The sequence below is a fragment of the Sciurus carolinensis genome, chromosome X, assembly GCF_902686445.1.
Source record: "Sciurus carolinensis chromosome X, mSciCar1.2, whole genome shotgun sequence".
Taxonomy (NCBI): domain Eukaryota; kingdom Metazoa; phylum Chordata; class Mammalia; order Rodentia; family Sciuridae; genus Sciurus; species Sciurus carolinensis.
This window is the reverse complement of record NC_062232.1, coordinates 14919340-14939226: the sequence shown is the minus strand read 5'-3', so window position 1 is coordinate 14939226 and position 19887 is coordinate 14919340. Positions and strand designations below refer to the sequence as shown.

The window sequence follows — 19887 nt, the reverse complement described above, 5'->3', positions numbered from 1 at the left end:
GTCTAGATTTTCATGAGCATTATCATAGTGATAGCTTCAAATGTAGATCCCTGGCTCTGCCCCCAGAGAGTGAGTTCAAGAGGTCTAATGATAATATGCACATTAACATTCTGGCACAGGTGGTTCCCAAGCTGTGCCTGGGGTAAATACCAGAAGTAATGGAAATTAGGAACTTTTGATTTTATCAATGTTTTCTCTCTTGTGATATGATTTCAAAATGCTTTCATGTTCCTTAGTGTTTTAGTCAGTTTTTTTGGTGCTGTGACTAATAGGGTCTGACCAGCACAGTTATAGAGGAGGAAAGGTTTATTCGAGGGCTCTCGGTTTCAGAAGTCTTAGTCCATAGAAGGCTGGCTCCATTCCTCAGGGCTCAAGGTGAGGCAGAACATCATGGTGGAAGAGTGTGGCAGAGGGAAGCAGCTTGCATCATCAGGAAGGAGAGAGAGAGAGAGTGAGTCTCCACTCTCCACTCTCCACTCTCCAGATGCAAAATATATAATTCATAGCCACACCCCAATTCCCACCTCCTCCAGCCACACCCTACCACTCTGTTAATCCCTATCAGGGGATTAATTCACTGATTGGGTTAAGACTCTTACAACCCAATCATTTCTCCTCTGAACCTTCCTGCATTGTCTCACATGTGAGCTTTTGGGGGGTACCTCACACCCAAACCATAACACTTAGGTATGCAGTAAGGATACATTTGTTAATTTAATGGGCTCCTTGAAAATACTGAACGATTTAAACCCTCATAGTCTTATTTTGTCAAGGAATATGTGGGATGTTAAAAAGTAGACTGTGTGAGTGTAGTAAGTTTTCAGTTGACCCCAAGACTTCTTCATCCTTGACATTATTTGTGGTTATATTTTCATGGCCATTGAATGATTTGGTCTAGTAAAGTTCTCACATGCCCAAAGACCCTAGGATGAAGGCTTTAAAATTATTGATGTGTGTCTCGTTCTGGAACTGAGCCATGGCATGCTTTTCAGTTCCTGCTGTTTAATTTTCAGGGAATGTGCATGTGCTTCCTTGCTTTTCCATTTCATTAAAACAATTCCCAGCAGCTCTAGGGAAATACTCCTGATTTGTGGCTTTTTACTTTGTGGTTTCACATCTTAACCATGTACCAAGTTAACCCAGTTTATCCTTCCTGCAATCTGAAGGATAAACTGGGATCTGAGAAGTCTTTGTGAGAGCACCCAACCCCTAGAGTTGCACCAACTGGTTTGAAATTCTTAGGCTACTTGCTAACTCTAAGACTTCTGGTAAAATGCTTAATCTCTATGTGCCTCCTCAATCTCCTTGTCTGTAAAAATGGGGGCGGTCAGTAATCTATCTTAGAGGTTCAACCTGAGGATGAAATGGGGGTAACACAGAAAAAGTGCTTAATAGTCTCTGGAACATAGTATTTTCTCAATAAATGTTAGCTATTGTTATTAAGTAAAGCTAGTTATGATTGAAAAGTGGCTATGGGCTCTAGTGAGAGAGTGGAAGGTGAGTCTGTCTTGTCATAGATACATGCCTGCGTTCCTGCATATGAGCACATGTACATGTATGTGTATTTCACGGCTGTCATATAAAGTAGGGACATTCAAATATGCTTTGGGAGTCCTCCTTATTCCTACTTCCTTGAGAAGCCATGTGTGCTTACATATTTGCATGTGTACAGATAAAATATGTGTGCATTCCTTGTTTCAGTTATGTGTGAGAAATGGCCCTGCCTAGAAAACATACATAGTGATGCGCAATGAGTGGCAATGGTGCTGATGTGAATGAGGAAAAACATATTTTCTGTACTTTTTAGTTTTTCTAATATAGACTTATATTGTTGGTCATGGTTGGAAAATATACTTAATTTTTTAAAGAAAACTTTTCTTTCAAGACTTGGCTTGGTTTATTACAAAGAAGAAAACCCAATAAAGTGTGTTAAAATAAGTTCTCACCAAGAACTCCATGCCCAGTTCATCTGGGCATGAAGGTGGTAGCTGAAACTAAGGGATTCCAAATCCTAGGCATAGATAAATTGTGCATTTTAAGCTCCAATTTATAGTAGCTATTAGAAGGAGGTGGCATTGTCATCTCCCTGCCTGTACAAGGAAGGTCAAGATTCACTAGTAAACATCAGTGAAATGTCAGGAGAGGAAGAATATGACAAATGACATCCTAGATTTTTCTGATATTTAAGATGAATGGATGCAGGTGAAATATGCAGGTGAATTCCTCCCATCTTCAAGCATCCCACTTGAACTGGGTTGTAGGCTGATTTGAACTGGCACACAAGCTCAAGCCAGGGATGTGCTAGAGCTCGGGCCTAGAATAGCAACATTCTGGAGTGCGGGAGTGCTCTGTAATGAGAGAGCCATGGTGAAGACCTAGGGTTCTGCTGTGTGACAAGAAGCAGTTAAATACAGATTGCAGAGAATCTGGGACTAGATGGTTCATCTGGAACTGGAGAAAGAGCTCTGAACTCAGGCCAAGGAAATATTGCCACTTATTAGCTTGGTGACCTTGGTAAGTCAGTGAATCCTGGTTTCCTCATTTGCAAAAGGGTTGCTCATCCTGGTGCTTTTCTTTTTAAGGTATATGACCAGCAGGATGAGCTAACAGTGATGGATATTAGGAACACTTTAGAAATGGTCATGGGGTATCCCAATTAGAGGGTGGGGATAACTGTTTTTTCTTGGGGTCAAGTCAGGTGATCTTTACCACCAGCTACCTCTGGATCTCTCCCTTGTGCTCTCTGTAGGGCTTTTCTGTGTGTTGACAGTGTATTTTATAGGACTTCATGCCACTAATTGAGTTACCTTATTAGAGGCTTTTTAACAAATATTGATTAGCTTGGCACAGAGAAATTAGTGAAGGTATCATTCTCTGATACCAGGCAGTCCTTTAGGAAGTCCTATGCAGAGATTTGGATCTAGAGAAATCTGATGATTCTGTTCCAGGCCCTAAGTCTGTTAGATTAGTCTTTTCTCTAAGGATATGTCACTCCTGCCCTTGCCATCTGTGCAGTGTTGGGTTAGATACCATGTTTTACTACAGAGGGTTTTTTGAAGATATGAACTTATGTATAACTGTAAGCTTTACAGCTTCAGCTAACACTGGGTGTTCACATGTTACTTGAAAGTCATTTTGGTAGGGACTTTGATGATTTCTGTGGTTGTGTCAGTTTTCAGACATTTGGCATTTTACTTGTTTCTTGTTCAAATTTGTGTCTGCAGAATTCACTTTGAAGATACTGTGTAGAAAACAGAAGCTCTTAAAGACTCATGAACTTCATTTTATGGGGTCTAACTGGGGATGGCAATAGGACAGGGATGCCAAGACTGCCTTGTCATCTAGATTTTCTTGACAAGAATAAGAAATCTCTGTCCTTTATGGCGCAGAGTACTTGATTTGCCTCCTGTGATATCAGGAGCCATGGAGCAGTGATGGTGTTCTTTGCACTAGAGTATCACTCCTCTGCCCTTGCTGCCTTGGAGAAGCAAGCTGGCATGCAGGGACCCTCAGTTCCAGGGAGAGTCAGGCCCTCCTTACTGTTGACTCATCCTGCTGACAGGCTGCAGTGCTCACCTCGGATGGGCCTGAGAGCTCTGTGTTTGTCCTTATTAAGATCCACTGGCTGGTGACTTAGCACGAAGAGATGGAAATTATTTTTATAGTTATCAAAGATGTGATTAGACAGAATATTGACTCTGAACTTCTGCCCTTATACATGTTTTCAACCCTGCTCTTCCTTAGTGAGGTACAGGAGGAGAACAATGAAACAGGGAAGTAGGCCACTGGCTTTTGAAAAATATTGATTGGGAAGCACATTAGATATAGCACAGACACCTTCCTCTCTGTGTGATGTCATGGTGCACAGGGCCATTAATGTGCCCTGTGATCACCCCTACAGGGACTTCCTTTCTTAGAGAAAAGATTTGAAAAGAGAAAGAATCCCCAGAGGCAGTACCCCAAAATAATTTTAGCATTTCTAAATGTGTTTCTTTGAAGTCGTTGATCCCTTTGGCTTTCTAGGCCATGTAGTGGCATGAAGGAGTGGTGTGAGGTGGTCAGCTATGAGCAACAAACTTCTGGGCAGAGTCCATCTTACTTCCTAGCTCCCATCCACCTCTCCCTGGCTTGGGCCTCTACTGCTGCATGTCTGTGTCTCTGTCTGTCTGCTTCTCTCTCACACACATGTCCCACATTCATGTTCGTTCTCTCCACAATGCACATCTGTGGTACAGATGTGCTATGGACAGTCAGTCATGTCTGTACTTGAACCAGCTCTAAACTGGAGGCTCCCAGGTGGGCCATCTGGGTGAGTGAGATGATGTAACCTTGAGTGTCCTCTGGTGAAGCGTGGCCCTGGCTTTTATCTTGATTTGCCTGCTGTTGGTTCTGTGTAGGCAGGGGAGCCTGTTAATGGATCCCCTGGGACCAAGGGAAGAGGAAGGAAGTGGATTTGTTGAACCTTGTGGGACATTTAAAATGGTAGCACAAGCAGACTGAAACCTAATCAGCCTTTGCTTATCAGGCCTGAGTTCTAGCATGTTGAAAGGATGGTGAGTAGCAAGAAAAAGGTCAGGATACTTTCTCTTTTCCTTTGCCATTTGGGGGAAAATGCCCTCTGCCTTGCTAGCATTCAAAGCAGACCATTCTTGTTTCTCTACCACATCACATCAGCTTTCATCAAAAATTAACTGCAGCAAATATAAAGCCCCATCCATGGAAAACCGTTTAAGGCAACACTGTGCTCCAGTGCTTCAGCGGTGGGGTTTTTGCCTTCTGCACCAATGGATCAGTTTCTCATATCCATGCCTTTTTGACCCAGCAGCTTTTAAAAGACCAAGAAGCATTGCTCTGCTTTCTACTGCCTCTAAGAGATCAGGGCTGCTGTGCCTCTAGCCATGTCCCAGAGAGCATATTTGAGACAAGTCAGCTTAATTTGCCTGCATGCTTGGGAAGCCTCTCTTTAAAATCTTAGTTTGGGAGAAGAGCTGTATCTAAATATTCTGCTTTTCCCATCCAGGGGAGCGACGGAGGCGCCGATGCCAGGTGGCGTTCAGCTACCTGCCCCAGAATGATGACGAGCTTGAGCTGAAAGTCGGTGACATCATAGAGGTGGTAGGAGAGGTAAGCAAGCAGCCATGCAGCACCATTGCCTCATGTGGCCATCAGACTTACTTGTACACCCAGCCATAAGCTTTGCTGCAGATGCACAGGCCAACTGGACTTGAAATTGGATGTTAGAACTTGGAGGAATCCTAGAGATCATCTAGTTGAGTCTTCTGAGAAAATGGGTTCCAAGAATGCTGGAATGCTTCCAGGCCAGTTGTGATCAGATATGGGGCCATTTGAAACCATTGTCTTTCTAACACAGCATACTAATGCCTCTGAAATTCCAGTACCACCAACTTTCTTTTCTGCTTTAATTGATGATAGACTATGGGTGTCCAGAATGACTAAGATCCATCTTTTCAGTATGGATTCAGAGTTCATTTTGGGGGAACATGGTTGATTAGAGGGAAGGAAAATAAATGACATTTATTAGAAGACCAAGTATGTGGCAGGTATGATGAGGTTCCCTCTTTGTGGTGTTGGGATTGAACCCAAGGCCTTGTGCATGCTAGCCAAGTGCTCTACAACTGAATACATATCCAACCCTGTGATGAGTTTCTTTACATTCTAACTCACTTAACTCATCCTGACCACTTTACTATGTAGATGAGAAAAGAACCCCAAGAGACCCAGGAAGACGCAGGGCTGAGGGGCAAAGTCAAAGTCAGATCCATCGGATTGGAGACCCTTGTTCTTTCTACTGTACCACATTCCCATGTCCTGTTTGGTCCTGGCTACTTAGGGCCAGCCTGCTGATGAAATGGCCCCGATGACACTGGGTTGGCTTCTCAGACTCCATTCCCTTGGGCCTGGGGGATCCTGAGCCTCAAACTTAGAACTTCATTATTCATTCTGATACAACACTTGTATCTGTATATAGAAATAATTTTCTGATTGCTTTTGTTTCCTGAATACCAACTGACCTTACAGCCTCAGAAATAGTAAATAATGTACCAAACAAAGGTGCAGGTCCCTAAAGAAGCAGTTAATGGGATTCCAGTGGCATTGGGAGGACCAACTATAACTCTTTTTGCCTATTTCCAAGTTTTGAATAATTTGTACTATTATGTCATCATTTTTAAAATCTCCGGTGACAAGCAGGGCACATAGAAACAGTTCTTGAAAGTTGAATGAGTGATAAATGAATGGACAACAGAAAATAACATTTATCCCAACAACAGGACAACTTTCTTAAGATAGTAACCATGGAAGAAATTCCAGAGGAAAAAAATAAACAGAATGTAAATTAAAATATTGATATGATTTGAAGCTAACATAGTGAAAGAAAGAGAGCAATAAATATGAAAATTTTGTAATAAATTATAATAAAAATTATATATGTATCTTATTAAAATATATTGGGAAGCTACTAGAGCAGTGATAAATTTGTCCACAAACATAAATCCCAGAAAGGGGAAAAAAGAACCCAGGGATGGTATACCAGTAAGCCACAATCCCAGGCCCCTTTTTGTGGTACCAGGGATCAAACTCAGGGTCACTAGACCACTGAGCCACATCCCCAGCCCTATTTTGTATTTTATTTAGAGATAGGGTCTCATTGAGTTGCTTAGCACATCACTTTTGCTGAGGCTGGCTTTGAACTCTTGATCCTCCTGCCTCAGCCTCCCAAGTCATCCCCAGCCCTTTTTTACATTTTATTTAGAGACATGGTCTCACTAAGTAGCTTAGGGCCTCACTAAGTTTCTGAGACTGGTATTGAACCCACAATCCTCCTGCCTCAGCCTCCTGAGCCACTGGGATTACAAGTGTGCACCACCGTGCCCAACTCCCAGGAGGGGAAAAATCTTAACCGTAAGAAAATATTTCTCCCTGCTATTAATTAAAGAAGTATAAATTAAGACAAAAATGGATTTCTACTTATGAATACCTAAGAAAGTGTTCAGTGGTAAGACTGTTGCAAGCTTAGACTGATTTATTTGCAAATGTGTGTGATACTTAGATGAAGCTATTTAGCAAGGTATGTGAAGAGCTACAAAAAAATCTGAATAATACTCTTTGACTCAGTGATCTCATTCATAAGAATTTATGTGCAGAAAATGGTTAATAAAAGAAAAAACACACGGGAAACATGGTAATTGCAGCAGTGTTTGTGATAATGAAAGATAATCAAGAAAGGGAATTAAGTTGTATTATTCAGCTAAAAGATTGTAAAACCATTAAGATAGTAAACACAGAGGCCTTTAAGTATGTATTTATTGTGATATTTACCTTATAATTATCTGTTATATTCCACTAAGCTGAGAACTTTTCAATGCTAGGGACCTGGGTTTTATCTATCTTTATATTCATAGTACCTGGAATAATGCCTGAAATTTTTTTTGCAAAATAAATGAACAGATCAAAACACAAAGTTGTGTACACTGGGGTATAATCATGTAAAATATATCTATATGCATGTAATCAAAGACTAAATGGGAGCAAGAATTGAAAATGGTCCTGTCATAATGGATGATTTTTCCTTTAATGCTGTAATAATGCTTAAGAAAAATACAAATGAAGACAAGGAATGTGGTTGCTACCTTTCTGAGAAATATTGCCCACTTTTGCCTGCCTGTTGGCTACTGGGAAATCAAGGGTGGGTTGCTGTGCCTGTACCCACCAAGATGCTAAGAGACCTTTACCACCTGAAATACCAAGCTCCTTTTCACTCACTGCCAGTTGAGTGTTAGTTTTTATTCTGGGCTTGTTTTCATCAGGAAAAAAGAAAAATAGCCATAGGGTCTGTGATATTTCCATAAAGGCTAATCTTTTAATCCATATTTTTAAAATTATAAAATTAATTCTTTATTATTCCAATTTATGTGTAATATTTCAAATATTGGGCCATTGTCATTGTATAATATGAAAGCTGTCTTTTTCTGTGACAGTAAATGTTGTATAAGTGGTAATTGGTGACTTTTCTCTAATTATACTGAAGACTAAAAACAAAATAAACAAAATCCCCAAATAAATCACAACTTTTAAATCAAAGGGACAGATTAAGGTAAAACTATAATAATAACTTTATAATAATATATAATTAATCTATTAATCAAAATATAACACACTGTATATGTACATATTAGATTATATTCTTATTGAATAATAGATTAATTTTTACTAAGTATTGCGCACACACACACACACACACACACACACACGCACGCACAGAGTTTTGGCCCTGACAGACAACTCTTAGACGGATTTTTGATGTATGGACTCGTTTCTTGAAACATCTGAATCAAGTAGAGAATCCTCAAAAATGATATGCATCTACCATATTTAATTTTAGCTTAAAATCTCACAGTATATATTTATTTGTCTTTTATCAGTGTAACATCATGATGTAGGGTCACATCATGATATAGGGTCAAGGCCTTTTACCTGAACATGGGTTTGCTGAGTCGAGTTCCTTTCTTTGTGTATCCGCAGTGCCTCCTCTACAATTCCAATTGGTTTCTTTAATGTGCATTAAAAACAATATAAGTGAAGCAATTAAAGTACATATCCTTCTAAAGTTCCATAGCCTCCCACCCCCAGTCTTTTTTAGTTGTCTTGTTCACACCTAATTTGGCAGTGTTCTTTCTTCCTTCCTTCCTTTCTTTCTTTCTTTTCTTTTCTTTTTTTCTTTCTTTTCTTTCTTTCTCTCCCTCCCTCCCTTTCTTTCTTTTTTCCTTCCTTCCTTCCTTCCTTCCTTCCTTCCTTCCTTCCTTCCTTCCTTCCTTCCTTCCTTCCTTTCTTTCCCATCTTTCTTTTCTTTCTTTCTTTCTTTTCTTCCTTTTTAGTACCAGGCATTGAACCCAGGGGCACTTAACCACTGAATCATATCCCCAGCCCTTTTTTATATTTTATTGAGAGATAGGGTCTCACTGACTTACTTAGGCCCTTACTAAGTTGCTGAGTCTGGCTATGAACTTGTGATCCTTCTGCCATAGCCTCCTGAGCTCCTGGGATTATAGGCATGTGCCACCATATCTGGCTCTGGCAGTGGTTTTCCTTTTAACCTTCAAACTAACTCTTTCACATCTATATATTTTTATGTTATTTAACCAAGTCTTTGATACCAATAACAAACAATGAGCTTAAGCAGGTTTTGGAAGAAACAACTCTGATCCTTGGTAGGATGAACCACTCACTCATCTGGCGGAAGTCATCTACCAGTTTGCAGCCCTCAGTCTTGGTGGCAGAAAGGAGAGTAAGTGGTGGTCCTGGAGTTGACAACATAGTTTGCTCAAGAAAATACTCACCCTGCTTCTGCCTCCCAGCTGGAGAGTGGTGGTACTGCTGTGGGAAAACCCATCAAGGTGAACCTAGTGTTGCCAATTCAAAAAGAAAATAACAGGCTCAAATTCCTACATTGATTGATGTTTTTTGGGAAGTGCATTACTAAGGTTTGAATCCAGGGCCTCAGGCATGCTAGGCAAGCTACATCCTTAGCCCTTTTTTAAAAAATTTTGAGACAGAGTCTCACTAACTTGCCTGGGCTGGCCTGGAACTTGTGTTCCTTCTGCCTTAGCCTCCCATGCAGGTGTGATTATAGGTGTGTATCACCATGCCTGGTTCTGGGTTGATATTTTTATTTATATTTATTTATTTATTATTTTTTGTGGTGCCCTGGATTGATATTTCTAAAGAAGTTATTGTGAACACATATTTGAGTTATTTTAGTCCAGAGTGGAGAGGACAGGGAGATGCAGGTGAAATTCTAATTATAGAAGAACAGAGATGGTGTATAGACAAGACTACCAGGAAAAGCAGATTTTAGGTCCTCTGGAGTAGGGGAAGGGTGTTGGAGTGCATTGAAGCAGCTTTGTTTTTTTCCTGTCTGTTATCTGTCTGGGTAAGTAGCTGCCTTTCTTCTTGTGTTGAATGAACTTGGTCTTTACTATTCTCTCTCAGTGGTGACCTGAGGAATATTCAGAGATTTTGGCTTTTATGTGTTCTTTATGGTTAGTTTTTGAGGCTGGCTGGAGAGTGATGGCTGCAATCTGTGGGTAAAAGCCTAACCTGATTTGTGGTTTGCAAAGGTGATAACTTGTATGTTCAAAAAGCACCCACATCTTCCATTTTGTTTCCAGAGAAGGAAACTTGGTTCACTCAGCTGGCGTTAAGAAGGCCCTTGAAATGCTTCAAAACTGTAACTCAGATAATCTTTGTTGGTGTGGATGTGCAGTTCATCCTCATTTCATTTTTGCTCATGAGAAATCAGGCAATTAAAAAACTGATTGGTTAATTGTGATCCAGACATACCTCCTTTCTTACCCATTAAGACACTGACTTGCTCTAGAACTCCTATCCATTTTCAAAAAAAGGATAATATTAGTATCAAATCTATTTATTAGAATGTGATCACCCAAAGAGCTCAAGTTGTTCTACATTTTATTCCCCAAGAGATTTAGGAGTGAACACTTCTGAGTTCCCAATGTGCAAAGATGGTAAAGTTTTCATTTTAAGGAAAGGGAAGCCATGTTTCGAAGAGAAAGTAATTAGATTTGAATCATCAGCACCCAAAATAGGCCAAAACCACATAAAAGTAACATATTTGCAAGTTCAAATGTATGTACAACAGATTTGTCTAGCTATGGAATTTATCAAAAATTTCAGTGCTTACATTCTTAAAGAAATCATGTTTATGACAATTCAGAGATTTGAAACAGGCTCAGTCTACTCAGGGAGGGTAGGATGTAGATGACTAAGAAGGTAACTAAAACCCCACATTATTATCAGAGTGGCAAATAATGTTATTGATGAATGAGCACAGAATTGAAAGATGGGAGTCTCATTGAGGATGAAGAAGATGCTTCCTAGAATAGGTGAAATTTCAACTGGACACATGAAAAATAAGCAATATTTGGACCAAATCTTTAGGCACAGGTTGTATTGTGTCAGATGCTGGGCTAGTCTGGAGAGAGGATGGAATGTTAGTTCAATACAGCCTTTCTCTGAAGTAGGGGGTAACCTGTGAAGGTTTGTAACAAACAGGGTGTAGCAGGTGCTGGTGGATGCAATAAAAATAGAGTTGGGATAAAAGGTATAGTGCTGCCCACACAGAACTTTCAAAGGAACACCCATTCATTTAAAGGTTCCTTCCCTAGGGATTTTTCTAAGGTTAACATATCCCCATAAGCAAATTTTGCACCTGGCAATAGTGACAGGACAAAACTTGAGGCTCTTGACTCATCAGAAAAGTCATCTTGCTGGCTCAAATTTCCTCTTTTTGTTCATATTTTCAAATTGGGATGATGGTAAGACCTTAGCATAGAGTCACTTAGGAATTTTGGGACCTGCAGACCAGCCTGTGACTATTGGGAAGAACCGAAATGTCAAGCACTGCTGAGGAATGTCTCCAGAAGTTCTGACAGAAACCCTTTCCACTCTGATGAAGTATGGATGTTGCTCTGTCTTGTTAGGCAGAATTTGCTTAAGTCTTAAATAGAAATCATGTGTTTTCTTAAATAATTTCATTTTCAACTATAGATTTCTCTTTCATGTGGAATAAACTTGCTGTTGGAAGAATGAGGGAAGGGGAAAATTCAACTCTCGTGTGTATGGAATATTCTGGCCAACAAGAGGTGAACTTTGCATGAATTGGGGGAAAACATTGGTCCAGGAGGCATTTAGATAATTCTTGTTTATGTTTGGCATAACCAGCTTTCCATGTACTAAAACCAACAGGATAGTTATTTAAAGCAACTAAAATGGAAAATAATGTAGGCATTTATGTCTTCAGGAAGTGGCCCCCTTGAAGTTTTTTTCCATTAGTTCCACTGATAGAAAAAGATGCTTTTCAGAAACAATTTGTGTTTTTTTTCAGCAGTATTCAAAAGTCCAACTATGTCTTCACATGTTTATATGAAGTTCTAGAAAATGCAAAATCAATCAAAAATGATTGAAATGAGATTAGTGATTGCTTTGAGATGGATTGACTAAGAAGGGGCCCAAGGGAATTTTTCAGAGTGATGAAAATGGCCTGTTTGTTGATAGAGGTGTAGGATACAGTGACCATTTATCAAAACTGACCAATGTACTGTTATTATCTGTGCATTGGTAGAAATGATATCTCAATTATAAAAACTTTAAAAATGATATTAATATTTTTCTGGTGGTTGAAAATGTTCAAAATACCTTCCCTTCCCTTTCACAGATAGGAGAAAAAACTTTGAAATCCTCATTTAATTATATCTGAAATATTTTTGAGGAAGATTTTATGAATGTTTCAATGTGGACCTTCCCTTGGAGTTTGATATGTCAATTTTCCTTTATAGAAAGAATGGTAAAACCCACTCTCGGAACAATGAATCTGACTTCACTGGCCTGTGTATCTCTCTCTCTACCAGTTGCTTTCTCCAGACCCACCCTTCCAGTTTTTCTGCTTTTTTTTTTTGTTTGGAGAACAAAGTAGTCATGAATGAAAACAAGCTATAGCAGTCCTTAATTAAGTGGATTTTTCTGTCTGGCTACTTGTACCCTCAGGTAGATTTTAGACTTGGTAAACCCACTGTTCCCTTCTCAGTACAGTTAACAGGTAAAAATCTTCAAGGATAATAAATATGAGCTGTTCCAAATTAGTTACCCATGGGAAAGCACATCATCTTTTCATTTCCAGTCATCCTCTTTCCCACCTTACAAATGTGGATTATGTTTGCATAATTGGGTGGTACAAGGTGTTGAAATTCACCCGGTTGTTTTCTCAGCTTCTAACAGGGTTATGATCTAGAAACCACTTCCTTGAGCCCTGAACCCACTTAGATGCTGTTGATCATAAGGACCTGAAAATTGCAGGGCACTGGAATAAAAACTGTGTAAGTGGTTTTACCTGACCTTTATCAAACATCACCAGAAGGAAGCTGCCCTGCTCCCAACTCTGGACCAAAGACAGAGTTTGCTCTTAGGGCATAGCCATGGGCCCCAGAGCTGGTCAGGTTGATCACAGAGGGACACAGGTGGGTTTTGTGCTCAGCCTAGAGCTAAGGCGCAGAAGGCTATTTATGAGTGGGGGTGGAGAGAAGGTAGGCATCTGCCACCTTCTACCACTTTGCTTGGGAGAGAAATTTAAGCCCTTGGTGACTTTATTAAAAAGGGATGCATATCTTTCTTTAAATGCAGAAACATCAACAAAAGCCAACTTGATTTCCAGGCAAGAGGTGTACAAGTTCTGCGTGTTTCTCTCTTTTATCGCAGATGCTTCTCAAGGATGGGGTCTTCATCTGTTTCATTCACCAATCTGTCTTGAGGTCCTGGGCCAATGCAAGATAGATTAAATATTCATTCATTAAGTATCAGCAGAATGGTGCCACACAGAGGGCCACACAGAACAAGGCATGACAGGACCTAATTAAGAACAGTGAACAATAGAGTAGGGTCTCTTGGTCCCTTTTGTTCCTCAAAGGAAGGAAAAAAAATTCTTTTATGGGGCATCAGGACTTGATAGGCCCCCATGGAGAATTTGTGGTCATGCAAATGTAGTCTCAATGATTTCCCATTCATTCATTCAGTGTAAGTCACTGTGTTTTACTCTTGGGATGAATAAGTAAAGAAATGTCATCACTCTGGGCTTCAGTATCCTTGTCTTTATGCAGGAAGTTGAACTAGAATATCTCTGAAAGGGAATAGTGTGAGAGTGAGGATCATTTTTCTCATATCTCCAGACTCGATCTTGAGCCCAAAGCAGCAGTGTGAAGGAAGAAATAGTACAGAACAGCTGTCATTGGTCCTGAGGCCACCCCCTCCCCAATGCTCAGCTCACAAAGAAATAGGCTTGTGCCCATGGCACCTATGATGGGAAGTGTATCCCTCAGGCAATGAGCAGTGATTTTATTGTCTGCCCCTCCACTCACTGCATGGCTAATGATAGACCTCTGCCTTTTTCCCATAAGACACTCCTCTCAGACTGTGTTATGACAGTGATACAGGCATCTGGGGGTGTGGTGAGGTGAAGATAACCCCTGTTTTCCCAGCAGGCAGCCTGCTGATCCTACACATCAGGAGTGCTTCCCTCAGGGATCTCCAACTAGAGCTGCTTATTACCAGGAACAGGAACATTTCAGACATCATCAAACTGAATGGCATGGAATTAGCCCAGCTGCCCTGCGCAGTCAGGAACTGTGCCACAGATCGCTCATTTGTGGTTCATGCCCTTGGTTTTCCCCTCCTGCCCTGTGATTCCTGGGAGGAAGAAGGTCATTTTATGGTTCCTTATTCAAGAATAGCACAAAGGACTCCATGCTACAAATCCTGTGACTATTGATATGCAGGCTCATAGCAAATCTTCCTAACCATCTTAATCCTATAAAAAGCTCCTTGAAAAAATAATACATATCAGTTGAGTTGGCATAGAAACATGGAATGATTTCAGTGGAAATGCTGTTAATGCCACGAGTTGGTATTCAATAGTCACTGGGACAGTTTTACATGGATGCTATCGTCTGCATTCTTTCCTGAAGAATTTGTGGTCACGTAAATGTAATCTCTGCTCTACAAGTCTGTATCCCTAACAAATGCTCTAAACAAATCGTTCTGGCTATCTCCATTCCACAGGCTTTGTCAGCTTCCCCTTTTCTGGAATGCCTTATGTGCCCTCTCTCCTAATCTTAACTGTTGTTTTTCCTTTCTTGTGTCTTCTCTTTTCTCAAAGCCTTCCTTTAGCATCTCAGATCTCACTGAACTTGACTTTGTATAACAAGTTGGATTTGTGCTAAGTCATGGTATTTTCTCATTTCATTTACCTTACATTGCTAGTTTGTTAGTCACACCTTTCTGTCTTGGTATATTGTCACCTTTTTAAGGAAAAATAAAGACATATCCTACATAGTTCTGTATCTCCAGTCCTTAGTGTAGAACCATCATGCATAAACCTCTAATAAGGATCAAGATCCTGCCTTAATATGACAACTGTGACATGTGTTAGTTGTCCCCATTCTACAGGTTGTAAAAGTGGGGTTCATTTTGGTAGGGAAAAATAGAATAAAATCACACAAGTTTCAGGATAGGATTTGAACTGGGCTTTTGACTCTGATTTTCTTTTTGGTTGTGTTTGAATTATTTTAGCTCTTAAATTGTATGTATTGATTTGAGCTGGTAGTACATGCACATAGTAAAAATATTTCAAAGGTTCTAGGTTTCTTTCCATTATTCTGCATCATATTGGTAATTTAATACTTGTTTGTTCTCTAAATGAACTTATTTTCCTCACTATTCTGACTTCTGCTGTTCTGTTAGTGATTATAGCACAAAATTTTGAGATGACTTATTTTTTACCATCCTTCTCTTATTTGTACCAGATAATTGATCACTCAAGGCCAGTTCATACCTCATTTTCTCAAATCCAAATCTGCCAGGCCATTCTCACTGCTCCCCTGATCTAACCTTCATTCCCTGCCCAGATGACTGCAGTCTCACTACTCTCCATACCTCCCTTCATCCCCTTCCAGTTCATTCTAGGGACATCTAGAAACCTATTGGAAATCTTTCTACCTTTTAATTGAATTCTTAACTGTTCTTGTTAGGTTGTCTACTTGGTTTTGGTAATCTGGGACAACCATTCTCAGTTTTTAAATGATAATTTTAAATGCATAAAATAAAACACAGAGGGTTCTACTGGATAATAGCATGCTAAGCAAAATAAACCAGTCTCAAAGAATGATAGGTCAGATGTTTTCTCTGATACTCAGATGCTAATTCACAATAAGGTAGGGGGTGCAGGGGAAGTATAGAGGTACTTTGGATTAGACAGAAGAGAGTGAAGGAAGGGGAGAGGGCACGGGGGTAGGAATGATACTAAAATGAATTGAACATAATCGCCCTATGTGCATATACAATTACACAACTGGTGTAACTCTACATCACATACAACCAGAAGAATAAGAAGTTATACTCCATTTATGTATGATGTGTCAAAATGCATTCTACTGTCATGTATAACTAATTAGAACAAAAAAATTTAAAAAACACATAGGGTTCCAAAGGGAACTATTTGTATTAAAGTAGCTATGAAATTATTTTAAAAGCAAATTTTGATATAGTAATCTATGTGTTTTCCTCTTAAAATGTTAAATAACAAGGGTATCCTAGCAGGTAGAATAACTTACACCACCATTTCAAGGTAACAGTGAGTACAAATAGTATTTTAAGATACCCACAACATGTGATATGATATGAAAATATCTGTGATTTGTTTGGTGATGAGTCACAGGTCCTCTTATGTCACCTACATTCATAATCAAATGCCAAATTTCAGTTAGAGACTAATGAAAATGTGTGTTCATTGTTGTCCACTTACATTTGTGGACCACAGATTAACCACCCCCACCCTTCCTTAGTCTGAATCTCAAGATCATGTGACTTGCTTTCTGGTTCTCTGGTAATTTTTAAGTTTTGGGTCCATCCTCTTATCCTTGTGTGGGCTCCCTTTCACATCATTCAAATGGGAGATAAAAACCCGCTTGTCTAACCTGAGTCTGCATCTCTGTTCTTCTCTTTGCATCTATACAGGTGGAGGAAGGATGGTGGGAAGGTGTTCTCAATGGGAAGACTGGAATGTTTCCTTCCAACTTCATAAAGGAGCTGTCAGGGGAGTCAGATGAACTCGGCATTTCCCAGGATGAGCAGATGTCCAAGTCAAGTAAGGAAGTCCACTCCACAAACAGGAAATGGGGGAGACTATTGGGCTCTGCTCGAGCTTCTCTTCTGTACTGTATCCTATGTTGAGAGGCTATGATAAAAGCTCATGGGTATTTTGTCGGTTGTACTACCTTAACCCACTGTGGTTTAGTAAGTTCATCACTACAGAGGTCTGACCTGCAGCCATACATTCCATACATCTCTGGATAGGTGACTGTCAGTTCTCATACCATGGTAGTGCTGCCTCATGGGTGGCTTATGCAGCTGTGCTTCCATATACTTCTAGAATGTTGTTTACCATAAGTTCATAATTATTCTTTAAATGAACCCAATAAGATTGTTAGTATTTCTCAGTGTCCCTTGTAGAACATGGAGAAAAATGACATACACACACACACCCCCACACCCCCCTACACACACACATACATACATACATATATATATATGTATATATATAATTGGTGACAAGAAGTACTGTTCACCAGAGAAGTGCATGCTAATTCCCTTAAAAGCATGAGAAGAAATGCTGGGCACGTAGTGCACACCTGTAATCTCAGCAGCTTGAGAGGCTGAGGCAGGAGGATTGCAAGTTTGAGGCCAGCCCCAGCAATTTAGTGAGGCCCTCAGCAACTCAGTGGGCCTCTGTCTCAAAATAAAAAAGGACTGGGGATATAGCTCAGTGGTAAAAAGCACCCCTGGGTTCAATCCCCAGTACCAAAAAAAATGTCTGACTCATATTAAGAGTCCAGGCCCCACCTTGAGTGAGCATGCGTTTCCTTCTGCAATGGTGAGAACGAACTTCAGGTCTTTCTTTCTCCAGGGCCTGAAGGTCTTCCTCCAGTTTCTCTGCTGCCCTTTCCAGCTCATGGAGCAAAAGGTCAGGACCGGGAAGCTTTGTTCTCCCAGTCGCTAACCCAACTTCCCATGTGGGCGTCTGTGTTTATCTTGTGCCGTGTTGAGCCAAGGTCATGGGCGTGAATGTTGTAGGAGGCTTAACTGTGTCTTAGTGGTGCGACACTACCTGAGGTTGCTGACTTCTCAATAAGAGGAGGACAGCTCAGTCTTGCCAAAATAATTCTTCAATGTCTTCCTTTTCCATCTGGAAAAATCTGACTTGAGTGGTGTTCTTATGTTGGCTTGATGTCTCTTTTATTTATCCAATAGCATGATTGGACAGATGCCTGATTTGGAAGTAAAGTCAGTTCCAGAGAGTGCTAGGTGACCTCTTTTGCTTGTTGTCTCAGCAGCTCTGGATCACATAGCCTGACATATATAGATATAGTTGCACTGGCTGGTTGGCTCAGTAGCTTCAGCAGTAGCTCTTCCTCCACTGCTAAAGCCTGGGACCCTCCTACCCTGAACGCCATTTCATCCTGAAGGCTATGAAAGGAAGGACTGAGAGAGGATTTTGGAGCACATGAAGTATCCTGGAACTCCTGCTGCCATTTCTGGCTTAGGGCAGAGGGGTTTTCCAATAACATGACCCTGTTAATGTGTAGGATTGTGAGAATCACTACTGCACGCCAAATCCACATAAGAATTTTAGCTGCCATAGTGTCTTTTTTGTATGATACCATACATGTATGATACCATAGTATACCATAGTATCATACATGGTAATTATGTCCTATAATAACAATTCTATACCCCAGGGACATTGTGGATTAAATGTGCTTTTTTGGAGGAAGGACCAAATCAGATCATGAGGAAATAAAATATGAGTGCCAAGAGCAATAATATATATCAGCCACCTTACCCATGGAAGGCCCTTAATGAATGGTAGTTCTCATTGTTAATCAAGATAATTGGGTGGGACATAACCAGTTAGTGTTTAGCAGCTTGAAGCTGTTTGCTTACTCATTGATGCTGTGGTCACTGAAGCATCATGTCTGCACTTGGAAATGATTTTGGGATTCCTGTACTGATGTTGAGATTTGGGGGAGATATTAGAATCCTCTTTGGGAGAGCTTTATGCCATCTTAACTATGCTCTCAGAGCTGAAGAAACAGAGAAGAGTGCCTCTTGTAGTTTTGGAGCTATTGAAACAGTCTCTCACACATTCTAAGTCAATAATTTGAACAACCGACCATGCCCAAACTCTCAGCTCAAAGGATGTGGTACTGGAATTCCTAGTGTAGAATTAGGAGGCTGAGTGGAAAGGTCTTCCAATCATCTGACCTTCCCTCACACATGCTTCCCAGCACTCATTCAGTTGCTAGCCCTCCATTTCAGGACCAGGAGAGCCACAAAATTTCAGTAGCCATGTTGGGGGGATTTTGAGGTACCTGGAGAAGCATGAACTCCTAACAAGGATGCGTTCTTCTGATAAAAGCAAAATGGCTTTTGTAGTCTTCCTGCATGTATAGTTAAGGAAAAGAGGGCCTATCTCTCCACCTGTCTGTCTGGATCCATTCATCCATCCTTTCTCTTCTCCTTTCTTCATTCATTCAACCTTTGTTGAATCCCTATTGTTACTATGACACTGTGTGAGGCATTGAAGATTCAGAGCAGGGCTCCTACCCTCAGTAAGCTTACCTTGCAGAAAGTGGCCACATAGATCCTCTGTTGTTCAGAGAAGAACCCTAGGTTCTGGCATCAGAGGAAAAGTGGGTACAAAGGCAGAGAGGCCAGTCCTGTGGCAATGTGGAGAGTGGGTTGGTCACAAGGAGCTTCATTGAAGAGTAGGTGTGAGAATAATGTCCCTGTAGCTTGCTAAATGAAATAGTCCTCTGATATCAAGAAATAGTATCTATCAGTGTTCTGAAAGATTTTCAGTAGCGATTTACATTCTGGATTTGCTTCAGCATGTGATCTTATTAAAATTTATATAATCAGATCAGATTGCTTGCAGAAATTATACATATTGGTAGGATTTGTCTAAGCAGAACCTTTGGTTTTAGAATGAATCTACTTATTCTTTTACAAATGTCTTTATTAGTGTATTATAATTACACATAATATTGGGATTCATTTTGACATAATCATACATGCACAAAATATGATTTGCTCCACTTCAGTCCCCAGTACCTCCTCTTTCCTCCCCTCCTCCTGTTCCCTTTCCTCTATTCCGTTGGTCTCCCTTCTATTTTATTTATTGTTTTTAATTGATGCTCTATAGATATACATAAAGATAAAATTCATCCTCCTTATTCTTGTTTT

General features: G+C 40.2%; 1 protein-coding gene across 4 annotated transcripts in view; it reads left to right on the top strand.

The window, feature by feature from the left end:
* The window catches only part of Sh3kbp1 (SH3 domain containing kinase binding protein 1), a 336423-nt gene that overhangs the window by 164958 nt on the left and 151578 nt on the right, over positions 1-19887 (top strand). For all 4 annotated transcript variants that reach the window (XM_047536039.1, XM_047536036.1, XM_047536037.1 and 1 more), the window contains 2 exons: positions 5021-5124; positions 16600-16729. In XM_047536039.1, the coding sequence (XP_047391995.1) occupies positions 5021-5124; positions 16600-16729 (234 nt within the window). The remainder of the gene's footprint in view (positions 1-5020; positions 5125-16599; positions 16730-19887) is intronic.